General features: G+C 32.5%; 1 protein-coding gene across 4 annotated transcripts in view; it reads right to left on the bottom strand.

Annotated features, from left to right (window-relative positions):
* Positions 1-21,133, bottom strand: part of LOC141487571 (uncharacterized) — a 96,284-nt gene that overhangs the window by 39,209 nt on the left and 35,942 nt on the right. For all 4 annotated transcript variants that reach the window (XM_074186702.1, XM_074186703.1, XM_074186700.1 and 1 more), the window contains exons 5-6: positions 16,174-16,409; positions 4,932-5,222 (exon numbers count right to left, since the gene is read on the bottom strand). In XM_074186702.1, coding sequence (XP_074042803.1) covers positions 4,932-5,222; positions 16,174-16,409 — 527 coding nt within the window. The remainder of the gene's footprint in view (positions 1-4,931; positions 5,223-16,173; positions 16,410-21,133) is intronic.

Below are 21,133 nucleotides of genomic sequence, written 5' to 3'. Positions count from 1 at the left end.
TTTGGTTGTTTTCAAAGAGGTATTGGTTCGTTGACATGTTATTTCAGGCTTACGAGGGTGAGTGAGTGTTGTTATATTAATGTTCCTACCTTCTATTTCGTTGTTGTACGTCGTCTGTTTCAGTTTAAGTAGCTTCAGTTCCTCCACATATGTCATATTGTCCATTGTGAGTGTTTCAATTGATGTTAGCATATTATTTTTGATGATGTTGAATTCTTCAATTTCATTCATTAATCTTTGTAGCTCTTTAGATATTTCCTCATTTTTATCTGAAAGCTCTTTATTTCTTTTCAGCATAGCTACGTTTTCTATCTTCAGCTCATCAATATTCCTTTTATATTCGTTTATGTCCTTGATATAGCCTTGTTCCGTATCAGTCAATACATCTTGTAGATCTAGTGAGGATCTTCGTAGTCTTTGTATGAACATATCCTTTTCTCTGATTTCTTGATTCAATTTATCCACAGTATCGATTAGATGCTCTAGTTTTTCTTCGTATTTGAAATTATTTGTTGCTGCCTCCGAGTCTTTCAATTTTATTTCTTCTTTTAGTTTTACCATATGAGATTCAAGTGCCGCACGATTCTCTTCCTCCCTGGTTCTTGCGTTGGAACATTCTCTCGAACATATGATTTTGTGACCTTCCACATTCGTTGCATATTTTTTTCCTATCTAGACAGCTGCTATGGAAAATGTTATAACATTGTAAACAGCATACTACTGAAAGTTCCTTATTTTTACAACATTTGAAGTTAGACGACATTATTCAATAAAGGCAACATTAATAATTGAGTTACCTACGCCACTGGACTATTACTTCTTTATCTGGATGTTGATAGACTTTTTCTTCTGTTGGACTGTTTTTATCATTCAAAGTTTTTGTGCCATCTATATTTTTGCTATTATTTTTTTTGTAGACCACAGATATAGAACTGGATATTATACATAATTGATCGACAGGCAACACTCCACAACTACGTGATATGCTTCTAATAATTATTTCACTTGAGAGAACTTTTCTTTATGAGCGTTCACATATAAAATTTAAAGGATTATTCAGACTATGTCGGCTGTTATAAGCTTATTTATGAGAGCACATGTCACTACATGAGAGCACTACGATATACATATCTTTTGGTTCTGGAGATATACAGGAAAAAACAAAAATTCCCAAATTATTTTTTTGCTTATATCTTTTTTATTGGCAGACATATTGAAAATCTGTCCACATTTTGCTATTGGCACTTGATGTGGGCTCTCAGAATATATCCATGAATCTTTTATACAGGGTGTTTTTGTTGTAGATATGTTTCAGATAATCATAAAAGGTTTTCTTATTCGAAGTTCATTGTAGAAAACGCTCAGAGCAATGGAAAAAATATGAATAGGTACCTAAAAATTAAAAAAAAACTCTCGAAAAACTCTACGGTATATAGGAAGACTTGAAAGTTGTTATTGTGTTTTTATTCAACTCTGTCAACCAATTTCCAGGGCCGTAATTTAAAAAGGAATAATTCACACAATTATAATCGAATATTACCGAAAAATCCCGAAATATAAAATTTAATTTGATTTATCAATATGAAGTGAACGTCTACGATCCAAAAAATACAACAAAAAATACAGGTCCGTATTTAAAAATTCTAATATGGGGGTGGCCCAAATCAGATGACACCCTGTATAAAAGATTCATGAATTTATTCTGAGAGCCCACATCAAATGCCAATAGTAAAATGTGGACAGATTTTCAATATGTCTGTAAATAAAGAAGATATAGGCAAAAAAATAATTTGGGATTTTTTTGTTTCTCCTGTATATCTTCAGAACCAAAAGAGCTATATTCGATTTCTTTACATCATTGAATAGGTCTCTAAAATACGCAACTTTGCCATAATTTAACCGACACTCCATCTCTTATTGTTTACGAGATCCCCATGCACAGAAACGAATTTGAATAGCCCTGTATATACAATTTGCAATAGACTAAATAGTGCAGTATTTGCTATAAGAAAAGTTCTGAATATTACTGGAGTTTTTTCCCAACACCAAATCGTTATTTTTAACACCTCGACACGTGTTTCAATCACCAAGTGATCCTTTTCAAAGAGGAAGATTTTAACTAGAAACTAACGCGAAGCTAACGCTATTTATGCTATACAGGTAAACCCTACAGGTGTACCACCCATACAGGTATACCAACCTAAATTAATTTTACAATTAGATATGGCCTGTCTGTCTGGAGCTCGGCTGCTCAGTTTCATTTAAATGCTATATTCGTCATTCAGAAGAGGGCTGTGAGATCTACTATAGGAGCTAATTTTGAATACTCCTGTAAACCAATCTTTAAAACGTTGAGAATAATTTTTGTAAAGTTACTATATGTCAAACAAAACATTGATGGTTACTCTATTGTGTCCGATATACACGGTCACAATACTAGAAATAAAGATAATTTGATTATACCTCAAACCTGGTTACAAAGAATGCCCTACCTCTCACAGTACGTTCTCTGAACTTTACTTAATTCAAAAAACATTTAAAGACATTACTTACGGAAAATCCCCTATATGGTATTAATGACTTTTTCCATTCATTCCCTGGATCATAGAGCAAAGATGCCTTGCACGATTGTATGTATGTACTGTATTATTATTTTTATTGTACAGTATCTTCTGAAGATTTTATATTTTACTTTATTTTTCTTTATATACTTTATTGTCTCAAGAAGGTATTCTTATTGACAAAGTTTACATAGCTAAGATATAAAATACATTTAAAAATATACTCTCACAAAAAACATCAAAACTAAAAACAACATTAACAAATCTTTCTGAATAAGATTTTTGTCATAGGTACATACAAACATATAGTACAAAATAAATAAATAAATGTATGTGAAAATACGTTCGCACATGTACGAATACATACTAAAAGTAAAATAAACAAGAAATATCAATTAGAGATGGTCATCGTAAAATTCCTGCAAACTATAATAGGGCCTGCTGATTAAAACTCCTTTGATGTCTTTTCGGAAGTATTCAATGTTCAGATTTGCTTCTTTGAGGCATTCAGGCAGGTGATTGTACATTTTAACACCGGTATAAAAAAAAAAACCTTGATTAATGCGGAGGAAGGGATAGGCAGTTTCAGGTTATTTTTGTTACTCATGCGGGTGTTGTAATGGAAATAATTGTTGTTCTATCGCAATATATTTTTTCTAACGAGACACACAGTTTCCAAAATAAAAAGTGCTACCACTGTTAATATTCGTTTTTCTTTAAATATGAGCTTGTATGATTCACGTGGAATCATCTTGTATATGTGTCTGATTGCTCTTTTTTGTAATTTTAAAATAGAATTAAGAAGGTGGGAACTGCACACCCCCCAAAAAGGTATACCATATCTCAGGTGCGTCTCTATCATAGCATGATATGCAGTTCTTGCTGTAGAGCTTCCAAGTTCTCTAGATATAACTCTCGGTGCATAGCACCCCGAGGTAACTGTAGCCCTCAGTTTTTTTATGTGGTTTTCAAATTTCAGACCTTTGTCTATATGAAGTCCTAGAAACCTAGCGCAATCTTTATTTTCAATAGTTCCGTTAGCTAAGGGTAAATTGTCAAGATCACATTTAAAAGAGATCATATTTGTTTTGCTGATGTTGAATGATAATAAATTTGAATCACACCAAGACTTTATAATTGAAATGTCTCTGGATATGTTTTCATGAAGATTATCCACTGATACACTATGCCACAAAATTGTGGTATCGTCTGCAAAAAGAGTTAGTTTGCCAGATACATCTATAGTTAATAAGTCATTAATATATACAAGAAAGAGGATCGGGCCTAATACTGAACCTTGTGGTACAACCGAATTGATTTCTAGTTTTTTTGATAGTTCGTTTGTCCTCACCATCTGACTTAGTCCCGTTGAATATGACTGAAACCACTCGAGCGTTTTTGCTCTACAACCATAATAATACAACTTATGCAGGAGTAAATTGTGGTTAACACAGTCGAACGCTTTCGCAAAATCACAGAAGACTGCCGCGGCTACATCTCCAATGTTAATATTTGCATATACCTCATACAGAAAACTGAAAATTGCGTCATGGGTGTTTTTATTGATTTGGAAGCCGAATTGATTTTCATTGATTACTTTGTGAGTTACAAGAAACTCATTGAGCCTTTTTTTGACGAGTTGTTTGATAATTTTTGCCAACGTAGGTATAAGGGAAATTGGCCGATAGTTTGAAGGGTCTTCAAGATCGCCACCTTTGTGTAGAGGAATGACTACTGCTTCTTTATTTTTTATGTCTTTGATCACTTCTGCAAGCTCATAAATATTAGTGTCTTGCTTAGTGTGTTACTTTTGAGTATATGTTAATTTTATCGTATTTTGTGACATGTTCTAAAGCTTTGTTATGAACCAAATAAAAATTTGATTTGAATTTGATCTGATTCGTTTGGAATACGTTCAAGACGCGTTCACTACGTGGTAGCTTCATCAGTTAGTATATCAGCTGGTACATCAAACTATTATTCTGATGCGTACTCTGTCAGGGAATGCGCAGGTTGTGGGAATTCTCTAGTGTATTCCTAGATTTGACGAGCTGTATATTGTTTTGATAGTTTTTAAACCTGAAAACAGGCTTTAATTTATTTGTGTGTCAGCAACAATTCTCAGCCACCTTGTATATGCAGAATGGTTCCTTTTCACTATAGAGAATATTAGATAAAGGTGGAAATATTGAAAAATATTCAGAAATGACACAACAAACACAGCAGTTTTCAGAATTTCATTAATTCAGTTCCAAGAAGAATGATAATCATCAGCCACACTTTTTCATTGTAACAAATAGTTCAATAGTATAAAGAAATTAACACTAATCTCTTCCTCATAACTAAAAACCCATAACACATTCCACCTACCTGGTGTAGTACTCCTGCTTCTCTCCTGTGAATTGCTCGAAGGTACAACTAACTTCGATGAAAGGAACCTCTGTTGGCTTTGCCCAGCTTCACCCAAGGCTGTATCCCAGGGCATTGACCACCTACGCACCTGCTCTTCCTCACTATCACTTGCTGCATTCACTGCTCCAGCCTCTGACCACCGTCTTTGGCAGTTCAGTGGAAAAAGAGGGAAATGAAGAGGTGACCGTGAACCACGTCCCGGAAAAGGATATTTCATGGTATGCAGCTGTCCAGGAGTCGGAAAAGGACCTGAAGTGAATTTTATATATTTATACAGGGTGGCAGAAGATAATAATAATAATAATAATAATAATAATAATAATAATAACCTTATTCGTCTTTTCGATCATTTACATGATATAAGACATGTCATAAATAAAAATATGAACATTATTTAAAGCAATAATAACGGTCCACAGTATAACATAGATCGGACACTCAAGACAGGTACTTAACTATATACATATACAGTGACACCATTAAAGTGCGCACCACATGGGAATTTTTTTTCGAAAAGTTTCAATGAAGTTTAACTTCGGCACTTGTTTGTGCTTCAATTTAACTTAGAATGATGCGACCAACCGCGACTCACTGATGTTCAGTGTTTATCAAATTCAACTTAAAAAAAAAATTGAAAAAGTGCATTTCTAGATCGAATTTAACAAAAAGTTACTTGAAAAAGTTGTGTTTATGGAAATTTTATATCCATATGCCAAATTTTATGCAACTAGGATAAAGTTAACGTTTTGCTTATTTTTGACAGATATCCCCTTTATTTTAAAAAACAAGTTTGGTTAATTGTCATCAATTCATGTATACATAACAAACTCATCATGAAGTTTAACTTTTCTGATACACTTTTACTTATACGGACATTTTTAGGGAGAAATTAAAAATTTGCTATAAAAATTTTAACATGACTGGTGCAAAGTTTCAATCACTTGGCTATTTTCTTAAACAAACCTTTGATTTCAAAAAAGCAGAGGCTACTAAAAAATGCAAATAATTTCGATAGAACTATTATTATTATAAATTTTAAACAACAATAATATTATAGAAAATACAAATAGGTACAAAAAATTACTTATTGATCTAAATGAGGTTGTCAAACACTTATAGCCTACATTTCAGTATGTCGTCCTCCACGTTCAATACAAATTATGGTCCTTCTACTGACATCTGTAACTGCATTTTTAATAAATCGAGGATTTATATTTGCACAGCACTCGCGAATGGTATTTTCCAGATGTTGTATGTCAGTAAATGGTCTACTTCGGTAGGTACACTTTTTGTTTCAGGTAACCCCACAAGAAAAAGTCTAAAGGCGTCAAGTCGGGTGATCTAGGTGGCCAATAATGTTCCCAGTTACGTCCAATAACTTTGCCTCTGAACATTTGTTGGAGGGACTGTTTTACAGCAACCGTGTGATGTATTGGTGCGCCATCAAGCTGATACCATAGATCGTATTTAATATTTAAAGGCATATTATCTAAAACTTCACTAACCTCATTATTTAAAAGGTTGAGATAACCGACGGATGATAAAGTTTCCCTAAAGAAAAATGGCCCAATAATTTGGTCGTTAAGTATCCCACACCATACATTAGTTTTAAAGGAACACTGATCACCACATTCAACTGTGAAATTGAGATTTTCTTGGGTCCACCATCGGCAATTTTGAGAACTTACCGTTCCATTTGAAGAGAACGTTGCCTATAATATCGGTTATGCTCGTTTGCCCATGGTCAATAACTTTTAAACAAATGTTAAGTTGGGCCTCCTCATCATATTTACTTGGAGTGTGCTTTTTCTTAAATTGATTTGCTACGGATCCTGTTTCTCTGAATTTCGACATTATCCTTGACACAGTAGTATGTTGAACATTTTTTCCTGGATGTCGTTGAATTTGACAAACACTGAACGTCAGTGGGTCGCAGTTGGCCGCATCATTTTAAGTTAAATTTAAAGCACAAACAAGTGCCGAAGTTAAACTTCATTGAAACTTTTCGAAAAACAAGTTTCCCATATGGTGAGCACTTTAATGCTGACACTGTATAAAAAATAAAACAAACACATACAGATACAACTATATATATATATATATATATATATATATATATATATATATATATATATATATATATATATATATATATATATATATATATATATATATATATATATATATATATATATATATATATATATATATATGTATAACGAAGGGAATGAATCGGGTATAGCAGTCTGACTGCTATACCCGATTCATTCCCTTCGTTATTCCTTAACTTAGCCAGTCGAGCTAACCTTTCCTTCTATATATGTATATGTATATATATATATATATATATATATATATATATATATATATATGTGTATATATATATATATATATATATATATATATATATATATATATATATATATATATATATATATATATATATATATATATATATACAAACATAAATATACATAAAAGTAAATTTATTTTTAACCAGGATGAAAGAAATGCAGTGAAAGCAATAATCATAACAGTGTAACCCGTTCTAAGAATTCTTCTACACTATAATATCCCTTTTTAGTTAATAGCTCCTCTATTTGTTTTTCAAATGGTTTGCATATTGCAAATCTTTAATATCTTAAGGCAACGTATTGAATAATATTATGCCATTATATGCAAATGATTTCTTGAATGTCGATGTTTTATGTTTTGAGATAGTTAATAAATGTTTATTTCATGTTGCATAGTTATTATTTACGTGAAAAGATTTTTTTTAAAATAACACTTATAGTATTTCTGCCTCAACGTTAAATTAGTGATAATATCATATCAGTAACTTTATAATTTCTGAGTTATTATTTACTTAGAATAATTAAAGGAGTACTCACTGAACGTTGTCCACCTGAATAAAATAGGGCTGTATAACAGAGATTTAGCTGAAGGCAATGCAAACAAGAACACGTTTTATATGAATATTTACATCACAGGAAACTTGTACGTTATCGAACTGTTCTAATAAATTTAAGAATTTCTCAATTTTCTCAACCACGTAGTAAAGGCTACATCCATTAACTTATTTCTTGTACACTCTTGGGTTGGATACAGATTTTATGTATATACAACATATTGACAAACATTTTTCTGTCTTATTCAACTTTACATAAATGCTATGAGACCATCAGTTTCCATCATTTTATTCAAGTATACTTTGGAAGTTGGTGTAAATAAACGTAAATATAGCGCTTGAAAAGTTTTTTTTAATATTATTAATGAAATATTTAATGAATGCCTACCGAGTCGTCCAATAAAAGGCCAAACAAAAAGCACTATCCAAACTGGTTCACAAGTGACATAAAAATTATGTTGAAAGAAAAAAAAAAATTAAAAGTTTAAGAGAAATGTCTGAAAATTATAATTAAATGTACATAGAAATAAGAAAAAAAAGTTAAAACTAGTATAAGGGAGAGTTATAAGAAATATTTAACTTAAATCGAAATTAATATTACGTCAGATGTAAATGGATTTTGGACATTTGTCAACAAAAAGAGATCTGATAGTAGTACAAAAAGATATATCTTTTATTTAAATGGTGTTCACATACAGACAAGTCAAGTTGCTCATGTTTTTGAAAAAAAAATTTCATCCATCTATTCAGTACAAAAATCAGATTATAATATGAAATTCAAGGAAAGTCATATCACAAACGATAGCTGTGAAAAAATTGAAACCAAAGAAATCTGCTGGAGTTGACCGTATACCACCATATGTACTGAAAGCATGTTCTGAATGGTTGGAATCTCCACTACTATTCATTTATAATCTAGTGATTAAAAACGAAGAGTTTCCAATGATATGGAAGTCAGCCATATGTGTACACATTTACAAATCCAGGGACAAAAATGCACACTGGCAAAATTGTTTGAGAATGAACAGCAACTTGATACATTTTATTCAGATTTCTCCAAAGCTTTCCATAAAGTTGGTTATGACATATTGCTTTCAAAACTCAACAAATTCGGTATCAACCACGGTTTAATCAATAATTATCTCCAGAATTGTAAATTTATAATGATATATAATGGTATTTACTCTGATCCCTATGAAATCAACTCGGGTGTTCCACAGGGATCAAACTTGAAGCCTTTGCTGTTTGTTTTATTTATTTATGATCTAACATTATGTTTAAATTTTTCTAAAGGGCTCCTTTTTGCAGATGATTTCAAATGCTTTAAAAAAATTCAAACTGTCAGAGATCGTGTTGCACTACAAAAAGACGTTGATAGAATATATAATTGGACCATTGAAAATAAACTACATTTTAATATTGATAAGAAATTTGTAGAAGGGCTAACAAAATGTTGGGATTTATTATAAGATCTAGCTATTCGTTTGTGAACGTAGCCACGGTAAAATATCTTTATATCACACTTGTAAGACCAATATTAGAATTTGGTTCGCTCATTTGGAAATCCCAACCAAAGATGTATTTAAACAGAATCGAAAAAAAAATACAAAATAGGCTACTGAGATATCTATACTATAAAGAAAAACATTGTAGGCCGGATTACACAAAAGTCAGATCAATGGATTTGAGGCAGCATTTCAAAATATCATCTCTTTATATTAGTCGGGTTGTAACACAAATAATGTTTTTTTTTATAAGGTGATAAATAACAATATTACAGTTATAAACATTCTCGAACTCAGATTTTGATGTTCTTCAGTATACTACAAGAAGTCCAATCCTTTTTAAACTACCCAAGGCAAGTAAAAAAATAACTGCTCTAAGTCCCCTCTCAACCATGCTTCGTAAAGCAAATGAAATTAATGTTTTAAAAAATTTAGATTTCAGTAATTCCTTCTCAAGTTTCAGATATGATGTTATTAATTATTTATTAGAAATATAACTGTGATCGTAGAGAATAAGTTTGAAAATAAATCTATCAATGTGTATGTATAGAAGTAAGCTCACACAATCAATTTGTAATAAGAATTCCACGTAATTAGGCTGTTAAGTCTGTATGGAGAATAAAATTAAATTCATTTCAAAGGTACTAATCTTATTTGCGCTAAAAAAATCGACTAACAATATCTAGTGGTTATTTATTTGCTTGAGATTAAATATATTCCAAATAAATATTCACATCAATTCCTATTCATCACTAATCATTTGAATAATCTGTTTTCTCACTTGGAAACGTATGTCTGAGGAATTTGCACATTAAATAGTCTTCTACTTGACATCATATCTGGTGACAAACATCTAGAACCCCTTTCTCACAATAATACTAGAGCTTATTACCAGAGTATTCGTTACCCGCCAACTTGTTTCAACTATCATGTTCGCTACTTCTGCTCAAAACATATCAAATCAAATCAAAATATACTTTATTGTCCGGAGATTTGCATCTTATTGACAAAGTCCAAGAAATACAATATTAATATAGAAAAAGTACTAAAAAAGTATAAATGTAGATATAAAAAAGTTCCAAAAATGTATGAATGTAAATATAAAAAAAGTTCTAAAAATGTATAGATAAAATAGCACCACGTATAAAGTGATAGTACAAATAATAAATTGCTAATATATTGTTAAAAGGATTCGCTAAAACACTCTTCCAAACTATAATAGGGTCTATCCACAAGGAGGTTCTTCACCGCCTTTTTGAAATGAATGTTGCTTAAATTTGCAGATTTAATTTCTAATGGTAAATGATTGAACAATTTACCACCATTATAGTACAGGGAATCCTTGATTAAATTCGAAGTTGCGATGGGAAGTCTAAAGGTATAATTGCTATTTCTAGTAGCATAAGAAGTAGAAGCAAAGTTGAACTTCGATTTAGTTCATAAATAAGGCAAACCGTCTCTAAGATAAAAAGTGCGATGACTGTTAACATTTTATTGGCAGTGAACAAATTTCTGCACGATTCTCTGGGGTTGACTTTACAGAGACATCTTAGTGCCCTCTTCTGTAATATCAATACAGAAGAGAGAAGAGATGAGTTGCATGTTCCCCAAAAAAGCATTCCATAACGTAGTTGAGATTCAATAAGTGCATGGTAAACGGTCTTTGTGACATGGAAACCTAACTTATTTGAAACCACTCTAACCCGCATAACATCCGGAGGAGATCTTACTCTACAGTTGTTTAAGGTGTTCATCAAATTTTAGCCTACTATCAATGAATACACCGAGAAATTTTGTATTTAATTTATTTTGTAATATGGCAGCGTCTATTGAAATTTCATCAAGCGAACATTTGAATGATTTTACATTCGTTTTGGATGCATTGAGCGAGAGTAAATTTGCATCGCACCAGCTCTTCACCTTCTTCAACTCGGATGATATTATTTTATGTAGCTCCATTGAGTTTTCTTCTTTCCACAATATTATAGTATCATCCGCGAATAGAGTGAAACTACCAGATATGTTAATCACAGATGTGTCATTCATATATAGCAGAAACAGAATAGGGCCTAACACATAACCCTGTGGTATACCAGATTCAATGGCCCTGTTCTCCGAGAGTTCCGTAGTCCTCACCATTTGACTCCTACCTGAAAGGTACGATTCGAACCAAGTGTTCGTTACACCTCTCCATCCATACTTATGAAGTTTTTTTAATAAAAGTTTATGATTGACGCAATCAAACGCTTTTGAAATATCGCAAAAAATTGCCGGCGGCTACTTCACCAGCATTCAATTCAGAGTAAATTTCATATAAAAAAGAGAAAATAGCATCATTTGTATCTTTTTCCGCTTGAAACCCAAACTGGTTTTTGCTTATAATACACTGCAGTTTTAAGAATTCATCTAAACGTACTTTGACCAATCTATCAATAATTTTTGGTAAAGTCGGTATTATTAAGGAAATAGGACGCAGATTGGAGGTATTATCTAAATCACCACCTTTATGTAGTGGAATGACAACAGAAGTCTTCAGGGAAGAAGGAAATGAGCCAGTTCTGAATGAGGTATTAATAAGGGCGACCAAATGATTCACAAACCCCATTAAAACTTTCCACATGTTATATTCAGCATGTTTCATGATTGAACTCTGATCCTTAAGAGCGATAACCTTTGAATGGAACAAAAAATCAGGATATGCAGGAATTACTTCTGTATAGAGTCGTGCACTGACACCTGTCGGATATAATCCGACGTCCTTTGTGGTATTACCCAAGGGAGTAGTTGTTTTCTGATAGGTATCAGTCCATTAACCTACAGTGTAGGTGAATTGAGAATGGCCTGGACAAACTGTTATTTTACATATTTTGATTCACAGCCATTTTTCTTGTATGCCCCCTTACTATACACTGTGTCCGTAAAGTATGGAACAAATTAATTTTTAGCTAAACAGGTCATTTTAAGAAATAATAATGAAACACGTCGATTTTTGATGTTAATTTACCGCATTTTAAAATAATAATCCAATATACAGGGTGAATTACGTTCGAGTAATGACGTCACCGTCATTTTTTTTTAAATGGAACACCCCCATTTTGTCTCAATTTTCGGATTACTCTAGCTGAGCTGATTCCAAAAATGTATCACATGTTGATTTCAATTGGTACAGGGTGGACAAAAATACAATAGTTGTGTGTGTGCTAATAAAGTAACGCGTAACATTCTTTATTAGGTAAATTAACAATATTATCAAAAATACTTATTGTCTAGCGGCAATTGGTTTAAATGTAACACCCCGTAGTTTGCTACATGTTTAGAGTAATAAAAATGAGCTGTTTCCAAACATGTTTGGTACTTGTGGTCTAGCAGACAGAATATGAAAGAAATTATTTCTTATCTACATTTATAAAAAACATAGTCGTCTAGTTTTTTGTGAAATATCATTATTTGTTTAGTAATTTATTGATGTTCAGTGACAGTTTAGTACTACAATATTTTTGGTATTCGTGAATATTCGAATGATTGCTTAGATTTAATTGGAAGTAGAAATGGAGTTAAGTGTAAAACAAAGAATTGAAATACTTATGATGATTTGGTATGGAGACAGATCGCGAACTCAGATGGAAGTGTGCAATTTGTTTAATGATAAATATCCAGAAAGACCTATAACGCTTTCAACAGTCAGTTAGCTGGAAAAGAAATTTCGAGAAACTGGTACGGTTGCAAATGTACGCAAATCAGGTCGTCCCCTGCAAATGCTGATACAGCATTAGATGTTTTACTGAGTTTTGAAGAAGATGCGCACACTTCTGTTCGTAAAGTTAGTCGCGAAATCGGTGTTGGCAAAACAACGGTACACAAACTATTGAAGCTTGAAAAATGGCATCCTTATAAAATCAAACTTGTGCAAGAATTAAACGAAGATGATCCCGATAGACGACTCCAATTTTGCGAAGAAATGATGGATAAATGTCACCGAGACCTTCTCTTGATACAAAACATTATTTTTTCTTATGAGTCCACTTTCACGTTAAATGGTGAGGTTAACCGTCAGAATTGTAGATACTGGGCAAAAGAAAACCCCCACTGAATGCGTGAGCATCATACACAATACCCTCAAAAGGTAAATGTATAGGCTGGAATTATACGAAATCGAATAATTGGACCCTACTTTATCGAAGGTAATTTAAACGGGGCAAAGTACCTTGAGTTTTTAAGGGGGTATCTCGTACCTACTTTACGTAATTTATTTTCCAGCAGACGTAATCCTGGAGGTTTTGATGAAAGTTTATGGTTCCAATAGGTTGGTGCACCTCCACATTATGCTGTAGATGTTAGAAGGTACGTAGATGAAATTTTTCTGAACAGGTGGATTGGTAGACGTGGACCCACTGAATGGCCAGCGAGGTCACCAGATTTAAATCCTTTGGATTATTTTCTGTGGGGCCATCTGAAGAATGTTATTTATAAAACGAAACCAGCAAATATTGAAGATGTACAAGTGAAAATTCGAACAGAAATAAACAATATTACGCAAGAAACCATACACAAGGTTCAACAAGAAGTTGTACACTGTTTGGGTTACTGAATGAATGAATGAATGATTTATGAATGAATGAATGAATGATTTATTGGTAGGAAGATCCTAATACACAAACATAATATACATAATATTTCATGTTATATAGACACACATAGTAAGGATATAATACATATATACATATAGGTACACATAAATACATAATATATACCGAGTCACTTACTATCTATTCTATTGTGATACCTTTCATATAATCAGTCAAATCTTTTTTGAATTGAAACAGGTTTTTATTATTCTTCACATTTTGGGGAAGTTTGTTATATTCAATGAGGCCTTTATATAATAAAATTTTCATGGAGTTTGATAAACTATATCATGGCAGGTGAAAATTGTCATTTTGTCTAGTAGTGTAATTGTGAGTGGAATTTCTATAAATGATAAATTCTTCGAAATAAGAAGGTAGCATATGATTGGTTATCTTAAAAATAAATATCATTGCTGACCTGTAATATCTTTCACGAATAGACATCCACTGTAATGCACTGAGCATAAAGCATATACTTGCATAACGATTACATCCAAGAACCACCCTCATTCCTCTGTTCTGTAACTTTTGCAGAGACATAATTTTATTTTGGCCAAAACTGTATAACAGCGTACTGCAGTAATCAAAATGGGGCTGTATTATTGTATTATATACGGTTATTTTCGCATTTGTAGAAAGGTGTTTCGAAATTCAAGTGAAGAAATATAGTTTTTTTGAAATCTTTTTAGTCATATAGTTATAGTGTGCACCAAAAGACATACTGTTGTCCAACATAAAACCTAAATATTTGAATTCTTTCACAAATTCAAGTTTCTGACCATCAGCATACAGGGAAAGAGTATTTATATTTATTTGTTTATATTTGTAAGAGGTTGTTAGAATCATAGCTTTCGTTTTTGAAGTATTTAATTTCATTTTATTTGCCGAAAAATAATTCTCAATTTGATTTAGAGATGAGTTCATCTTTTCTATAGCTACTTTCAGGTCTTTATGTGCTATAGATAGTAACGTGTCGTCAGCAAATAAGTTGATAAAATCACTAGTGTGGTATGTGTTTATGTAAATCAAAAACAACAAGGGCCCCAGTACACTTCCCTGGGGGAAGTGGGGGGGGCACTCCGAACTTTGTAGTGACTGGAATGGATAATTCACTTTCAATCTTTGTGACTTGTTGTCGATCATTTAAATAATCTTTAAACCAATTTAGCACAACCCCTTTAATCCCAATTAATTCTAATTTTTTTAAAAGGATATTCCTATCAATTGTCTCGAATGCTCTTCGTAAATCAAGAAAAACTGCAACAACGTATTCTCCCTTATCAATTGATTGTATCCACTTGGTAACAGTCAGTTGTAGAGCGGTTTCACAGGAGAAATTCTTTCGAAATCCAGATTGGTTTGTTATTAGGATATTGTTATTGTGTTATATAGGTTACTGTCAAATACAGCAAGGGCTGCAGTTCAAACATTTAATATAAAGTCATGTATTCCAGCATATTCTGTCCGCTAGACAATAAGTATTTTTGATGATATTGTTAATTTACCTAATAAAGAATGTTACGCGTTACTTTATTAGCACACACACAACTACTGTATTTTTGTCCACCCTGTACCAATTGGAATCAACATGTGATACATTTTTGGAATCAGCTCAGCTAGAGTAATCCGAAAATTGAGACAAAATGGGGGTGTTCTATTTAAAAAAAATGACGGTGACGTCATTACTCGAACGTAATTCACCCTGTATATTACATTATTATTTTAAAATGCGGTAAATTAACATCAAAAATCGACGTGTTTCAGGATTATTTCTCAAAATGACCTGTTTAGCTAAAAATGAATTTGTTCCATACTTTACGGACACAGTGTATGTCCTGCAAGTATACAAGCTTTAGCTCTCCTCGCATACACTTTGGAAAATTTCTAGAGTATTCCTTACTGCTTCACAGAAAACTATTACGCGGTTTTGCAATTCTTTTTCAGTTCGAATTGGTTGACTATACAAGTTTCAAGATATCCCCAAAGAAAATAATCGATATTGTTCAAGTCTGGAGATCTAGCTGGCCTTGACTCTGTTCCTTCACGATCTAATCGTAATAATGCATATGCTGATTCTGATATCCAACAGGCATGCCCTTCGAATGAAGGGCTTGTCTATCAAACCATTTGTAGGTGAAAAAAAAACTTTCAAATAAATTTACCTCTTAATGTCTCTAAAGGACCAGGTGCTCTTGAACTCTCCCCAAAACCATGAATTGGACTCTGCCCTCTGACTACACTCTCCGAATATGGTGAATGGCCTCTTCCTTCACCATGAGGACTGTGTTGGCGTGGAACTTCACTTTTAGGAGTATCTTGACTCTTTGGACTATCAGTACTACGATCTGTAGGTAAATGGGGGCTGGACCTTTGTGAGGAAAGTTCCTGAGAATATAACCTGAAACCATTTTGAACATTATTTTTAACGGCCCAAACAATATGTATAGGTAATATTCACGGATACAATTCTTGACATTTTCTTTAAAATCTGAAGCTTTTTTACCATTAACATTGTCAATCTTCAACGATAAATCATTCTAAAGGGAGTTAACACATGAAATAATTCAACCAGTCTCGTCTGTAGTCATAATTCATAAATACTTAAAAAAAATATATCAACGCTAATAACATTAAAATTTTGCTGAAAGCTGTATTCAAATTTTTTATCGACCTTTTTTTGAGTATTTTTACCTTCCACAATCTGAAAAATATGAAAATTATAATGGAGAACTTTATACACAAGGGTACAAGTGTAAACTAAAAAGTTTGCACTTTCTAAAGTTATCCATTATAATTTTCATAATAATAATACTTTATTTTCCATGTAGACAATATACATTGTATAGGAATAGTCAATAAAAGAAGTGAAAATAAAGACAGAGTATAAGAAACATACAAGTAGAAAACATCACCTTAAAACTAAAATACCCCACCTATCTAATCTAAAAATTCATTCAATGAATAAAAACATTGCTCAATTATGTTCTTCCCTTAAATGATCGGGCAGTTTGTCGAATATTTTTATTCCAATGTATTCTGGTGCAAATGAAGTCACTCTTAGTCTTGCATATGGCACATGAAATCTATTTTTGTTCTAGTGTCATGGTGATGAACATTTTTATTCATTTTGAAGTGTGTTTTGTTTTTGAATATGTAAATTCAAATTTCAAATATATAAACTGATATGAGTGTCAAGATGTGATAATTTTTGAAAATGTGTCTGCAAGATTATCTCCTTAAGACATTTGCAATACATCGTATAATGCGTTTTTGAGCAATGAATACATTATGAGTCATGGATGACCCACCCCAGAAGCAGACACCATGCCTCAGTCTTGAATCAACTTGAGCATAATAAATGCTCATTAGTTGAGTGGTAGTTAAAACTGTCCACAGATTCATAAATAGAAATTTTATTCAGTTAAGCTTAGAAATAAGATGTTGGCAATGAGCATTCCAGTTTCATATTTTTCAGATTGTGGAAGGTAAAAATACCCAAAGAAAATCGATAAAAAACTGATTTTCCTCCACAAAAAATGATTTTCGTTCAATATCTGTTTTCAAAATTATATATTCACAGGATGCACGTTATCCCCTCCTATGTGCTTTCGGGCTCTCTGATACAAAGGAAGGTCTCGAAAACAAACTAGGCATCATCAAAAATGACCTTCAACGAAATGGTTACTCCAAAGTGATGGTGGAACAGGCTTCAGCTAAAAGACAGCAAGAGCTCCACAAGGAAAAGAAGCCGCCACAACCAGTACTTGTACTTCCCTACATCAGAGGATTATCGGAAAGGATAAGAAGGATTGGGTCCAAGTATAACATCAGAACCTGCTTCAGATCTGGGAACACCATCCGTAGCAGCCTCACAAAAACCAGGCCACCAAACGCAATTCCAAGAATTGCATTTTCGGATACCCTGCGAGTGCGAAGAATCCTACATCGGTGAAACTAAGAGGCCGTTGAAACATAACATCAAGTGGGCACAAGCTGAAATCATCCATAAGGAAAAACATTGGTTTAGGAGAAAATTCAAAGAAGCCGCATATATGTTGTCCAACAACACATTTAGCAAAGCTAGCGTAGAGATACGCAACATATGGAAATCTCTAATCAAGCGGAACACGACCAACTCCTGCCACACGGTCAGCTTCCGCTAAAACCGATGAAGCGTAGAGAGGGAAGAGGGGTTAGGTGAAAGCACTCGAATGACCTATAAATAGTCAGATCTTGGAGGAATAAGTCCAGTTATCACCCGAAGACGATTGTGGATACTAACAATCAAAACATCGTGAAGTAACTCCGTTTGGAATCTTTAAATTTTCATTTCTTGTGAATATTTTTTTAATTTTCATCTCGTGTTAATAGTTTTTTTTTATTTTTGGTTGTTGCTTGTGACTTATTTATTTCATTGCAATTTCAGTTTTTTTTTGGTTGATATAGTTATTTTTCATCTGATCTTTTTAATTTTTTACAGATTCTTTCAGGTATTTCAAATCATATTAGATGGATGGAACTACCTTCAAACACCCCCTCCTATGTTTATCTGTCGCGCTCGAGTAGGGCTCCCCTACTATAGAGTATGTGGTCATAAAAGTTGCACTATTTAATGAGATTTTTGAGACTGCATAGCCTTTACTAGCTTCTGAATCCTTGGATCAATGCTACTCAAAGCCAAACTCATATCGGCACTGGCATCAAACTGATTACGGAACTGAGAACCCCTGTTTACATAAATATGCCGATGAAAACCAAGTTAGGTAACGAATATTTGGGAAAGACATTGCTTTTTAGCTCCAGAAATCTCATAGATTAATACCTGCCTCGAAGTATCTTTCAAGTTACAATCACGTTGAATTTCAATAAGTTCTTCATGGATATGAAATCCTCAGGCACCTCAGAAACATTGACAATGAAAGAATTGCGGATCATTTATTGAATATCTTGTCCTCACGTTCAGAAAAATAGCTATAAAATTTACTTATTAGGTTTTCCAAATGAAAAGTAAAGTTCTTTTACGTTTTCCCAGCGGGTTCTAAAAATAATTGACTACACTGAACAATAATCAAACTTAACTTCATTTCACTTTAAATACATCAAAACACTTTAACTAAAACTTCAACTATTATTTAAATGTCTATCGCCTATGGGCAGTCTATTCACATTGCCGTGGAACCTCTAAGGAAATCACAGATACTTAAAGTGTGTCGACCAATAACTAGTCGCGGTAACTTTATCTTCTACAAACTCATAGAAAATAACTCATGGTCTTTTATAAATAATATTGATATAACAATAGAACAAAAATTCAGTATTTTCATTGATATTCTATCCAGTGCTCTACAACAAGCTTTCCCATAAAAAAAGTATACTGTTAAACCTCGTGAAGTAAACAATACCTGGTTCGACGACAAACTTCGGTGCAGAACAGATCAACTGCATATGATGAATGATCTATACAAACAATTTAAAACACATGAACTTCGAATTGAGAGAAACAAATTAAAGAATTTATACAAAAAAGAAATTGAGCATGCTAAAAAAAATCAGTAATGATAACCTAATAAATAATTCAAAAAAATAAGGCTTCGTGTATGTGGAAAATTATTAATAATAAAAGAAATCAGCCAAATGATAATAATATTGAGATTTCACCGGAAGACTTAAATAACTATTTTGTTAATGTTACACAATATTTGGTCAAGGAATTAGATCATACAAGTAGGGATTCAATGGAGATACTAAAAAAACTTAACAACATAAAAACTAAATTCACTTTCACAGATATAACTTACAATGAAGTGCGTGATATTATAAAATCTTTAAAAAACAAACCTAGCAAGGACATTTATGGTTTTAATGTAGAATCAATAAAATGTATTACAGATCTTATTGTTACACCTATATGCAAACTTATCAATTTGTGTATAAAGGAGAGCATATTTCCCTCAGTATTGAAAAAAGCTTTAGTGGTGCCCATCTACAAAAAAGGGGATAAAATAAACCCATCTTACTATCGGCCCATCTCGTTGCTGCCTATAATATCAAAAATTATTGAAAAATGCATGGCATCAGAAATAGCAGATCATTTTGAATTAAATAACCTTTTTACTAATTCGCAGTATGGTTTTCGCAAGAATAGAAATACAGTATCAGGAATACTAGATCTGACAATGAAAATAACTGAAAGCTTCGAAAGTTCTGAATATATAGCTGCAGTATTCTGTGATCTGAGTAAAGCATTTGACTGTGTTTCACATGGTCTACTTATTGAAAAACTGATAGTGTACAATTTCAGCTACGAAAGCATTGAACTAATAAAAAGTTATCTGTCCAATAGAGAACAAACAGTAGGAATAGGAAATGTGTTGTCAACAAGTAGATGCATTTCAACAGGGGTTCCACAAGGTTCTATCTTGGGACCTCTGCTCTTTCTAATCTTTATCAACGATTTACCCTATGAAGAAACATTTAATTCTTTCATCCTCTATGCTGATGACACAACCCTATTATCTACCTCCAAAACTATGACCAATGTTGTGAATAGATTACAGACAAAAACAGAAAAATGGTTCGATGCAAATAAACTTTTTATTAACAAAAGTAAAACACAAAATATGATCTTTACATTAAAAAACACTAATGATTACGAAAACTCATTGAAAAGTGCGAAATTCCTAGGTGTGTATCTTGATCCAAAATTGAAATGGGATGAACATATCAACTATACAGCAAAGAAATTACAAAAAAATTTATATGTACTTAGAAACTTATCAATATGTGTATCTAATGTGACACTACAAGCTGCATATTTTGCTTTATGTCATTCACTCATAACTTATGCCATTATTGCATGGGGGCACGCTGCAGAAAGGCATAGAATTTTCAGGTTACAAAGAAAGGCAATTAGAATTATAGATGGAGTTTATTATAAAGATGATTGTAGAACATCTTTTATAACACTGAGTATTTTAACATTCCCATTATTATACATATTAGAAAATTTACTCTATATAAAATCGCATATACCTCAATATGAATCATTTGAAAATAGACACGAATACGACACTAGAAATAAAAAAGATATTATCTTTAATACATGTCGCCTTAAAAAAGGCC

The sequence above is a fragment of the Leptinotarsa decemlineata genome, unplaced genomic scaffold (genome assembly GCF_025532065.1).
Source record: "Leptinotarsa decemlineata unplaced genomic scaffold, Ldec_3_MD MMD2_P_RNA_scaffold_4, whole genome shotgun sequence".
In the NCBI taxonomy this organism is placed as follows: domain Eukaryota; kingdom Metazoa; phylum Arthropoda; class Insecta; order Coleoptera; family Chrysomelidae; genus Leptinotarsa; species Leptinotarsa decemlineata.
The sequence above is the reverse complement of the archived record's forward strand: the minus strand, read 5'-3'. Positions and strand labels throughout refer to the sequence as shown.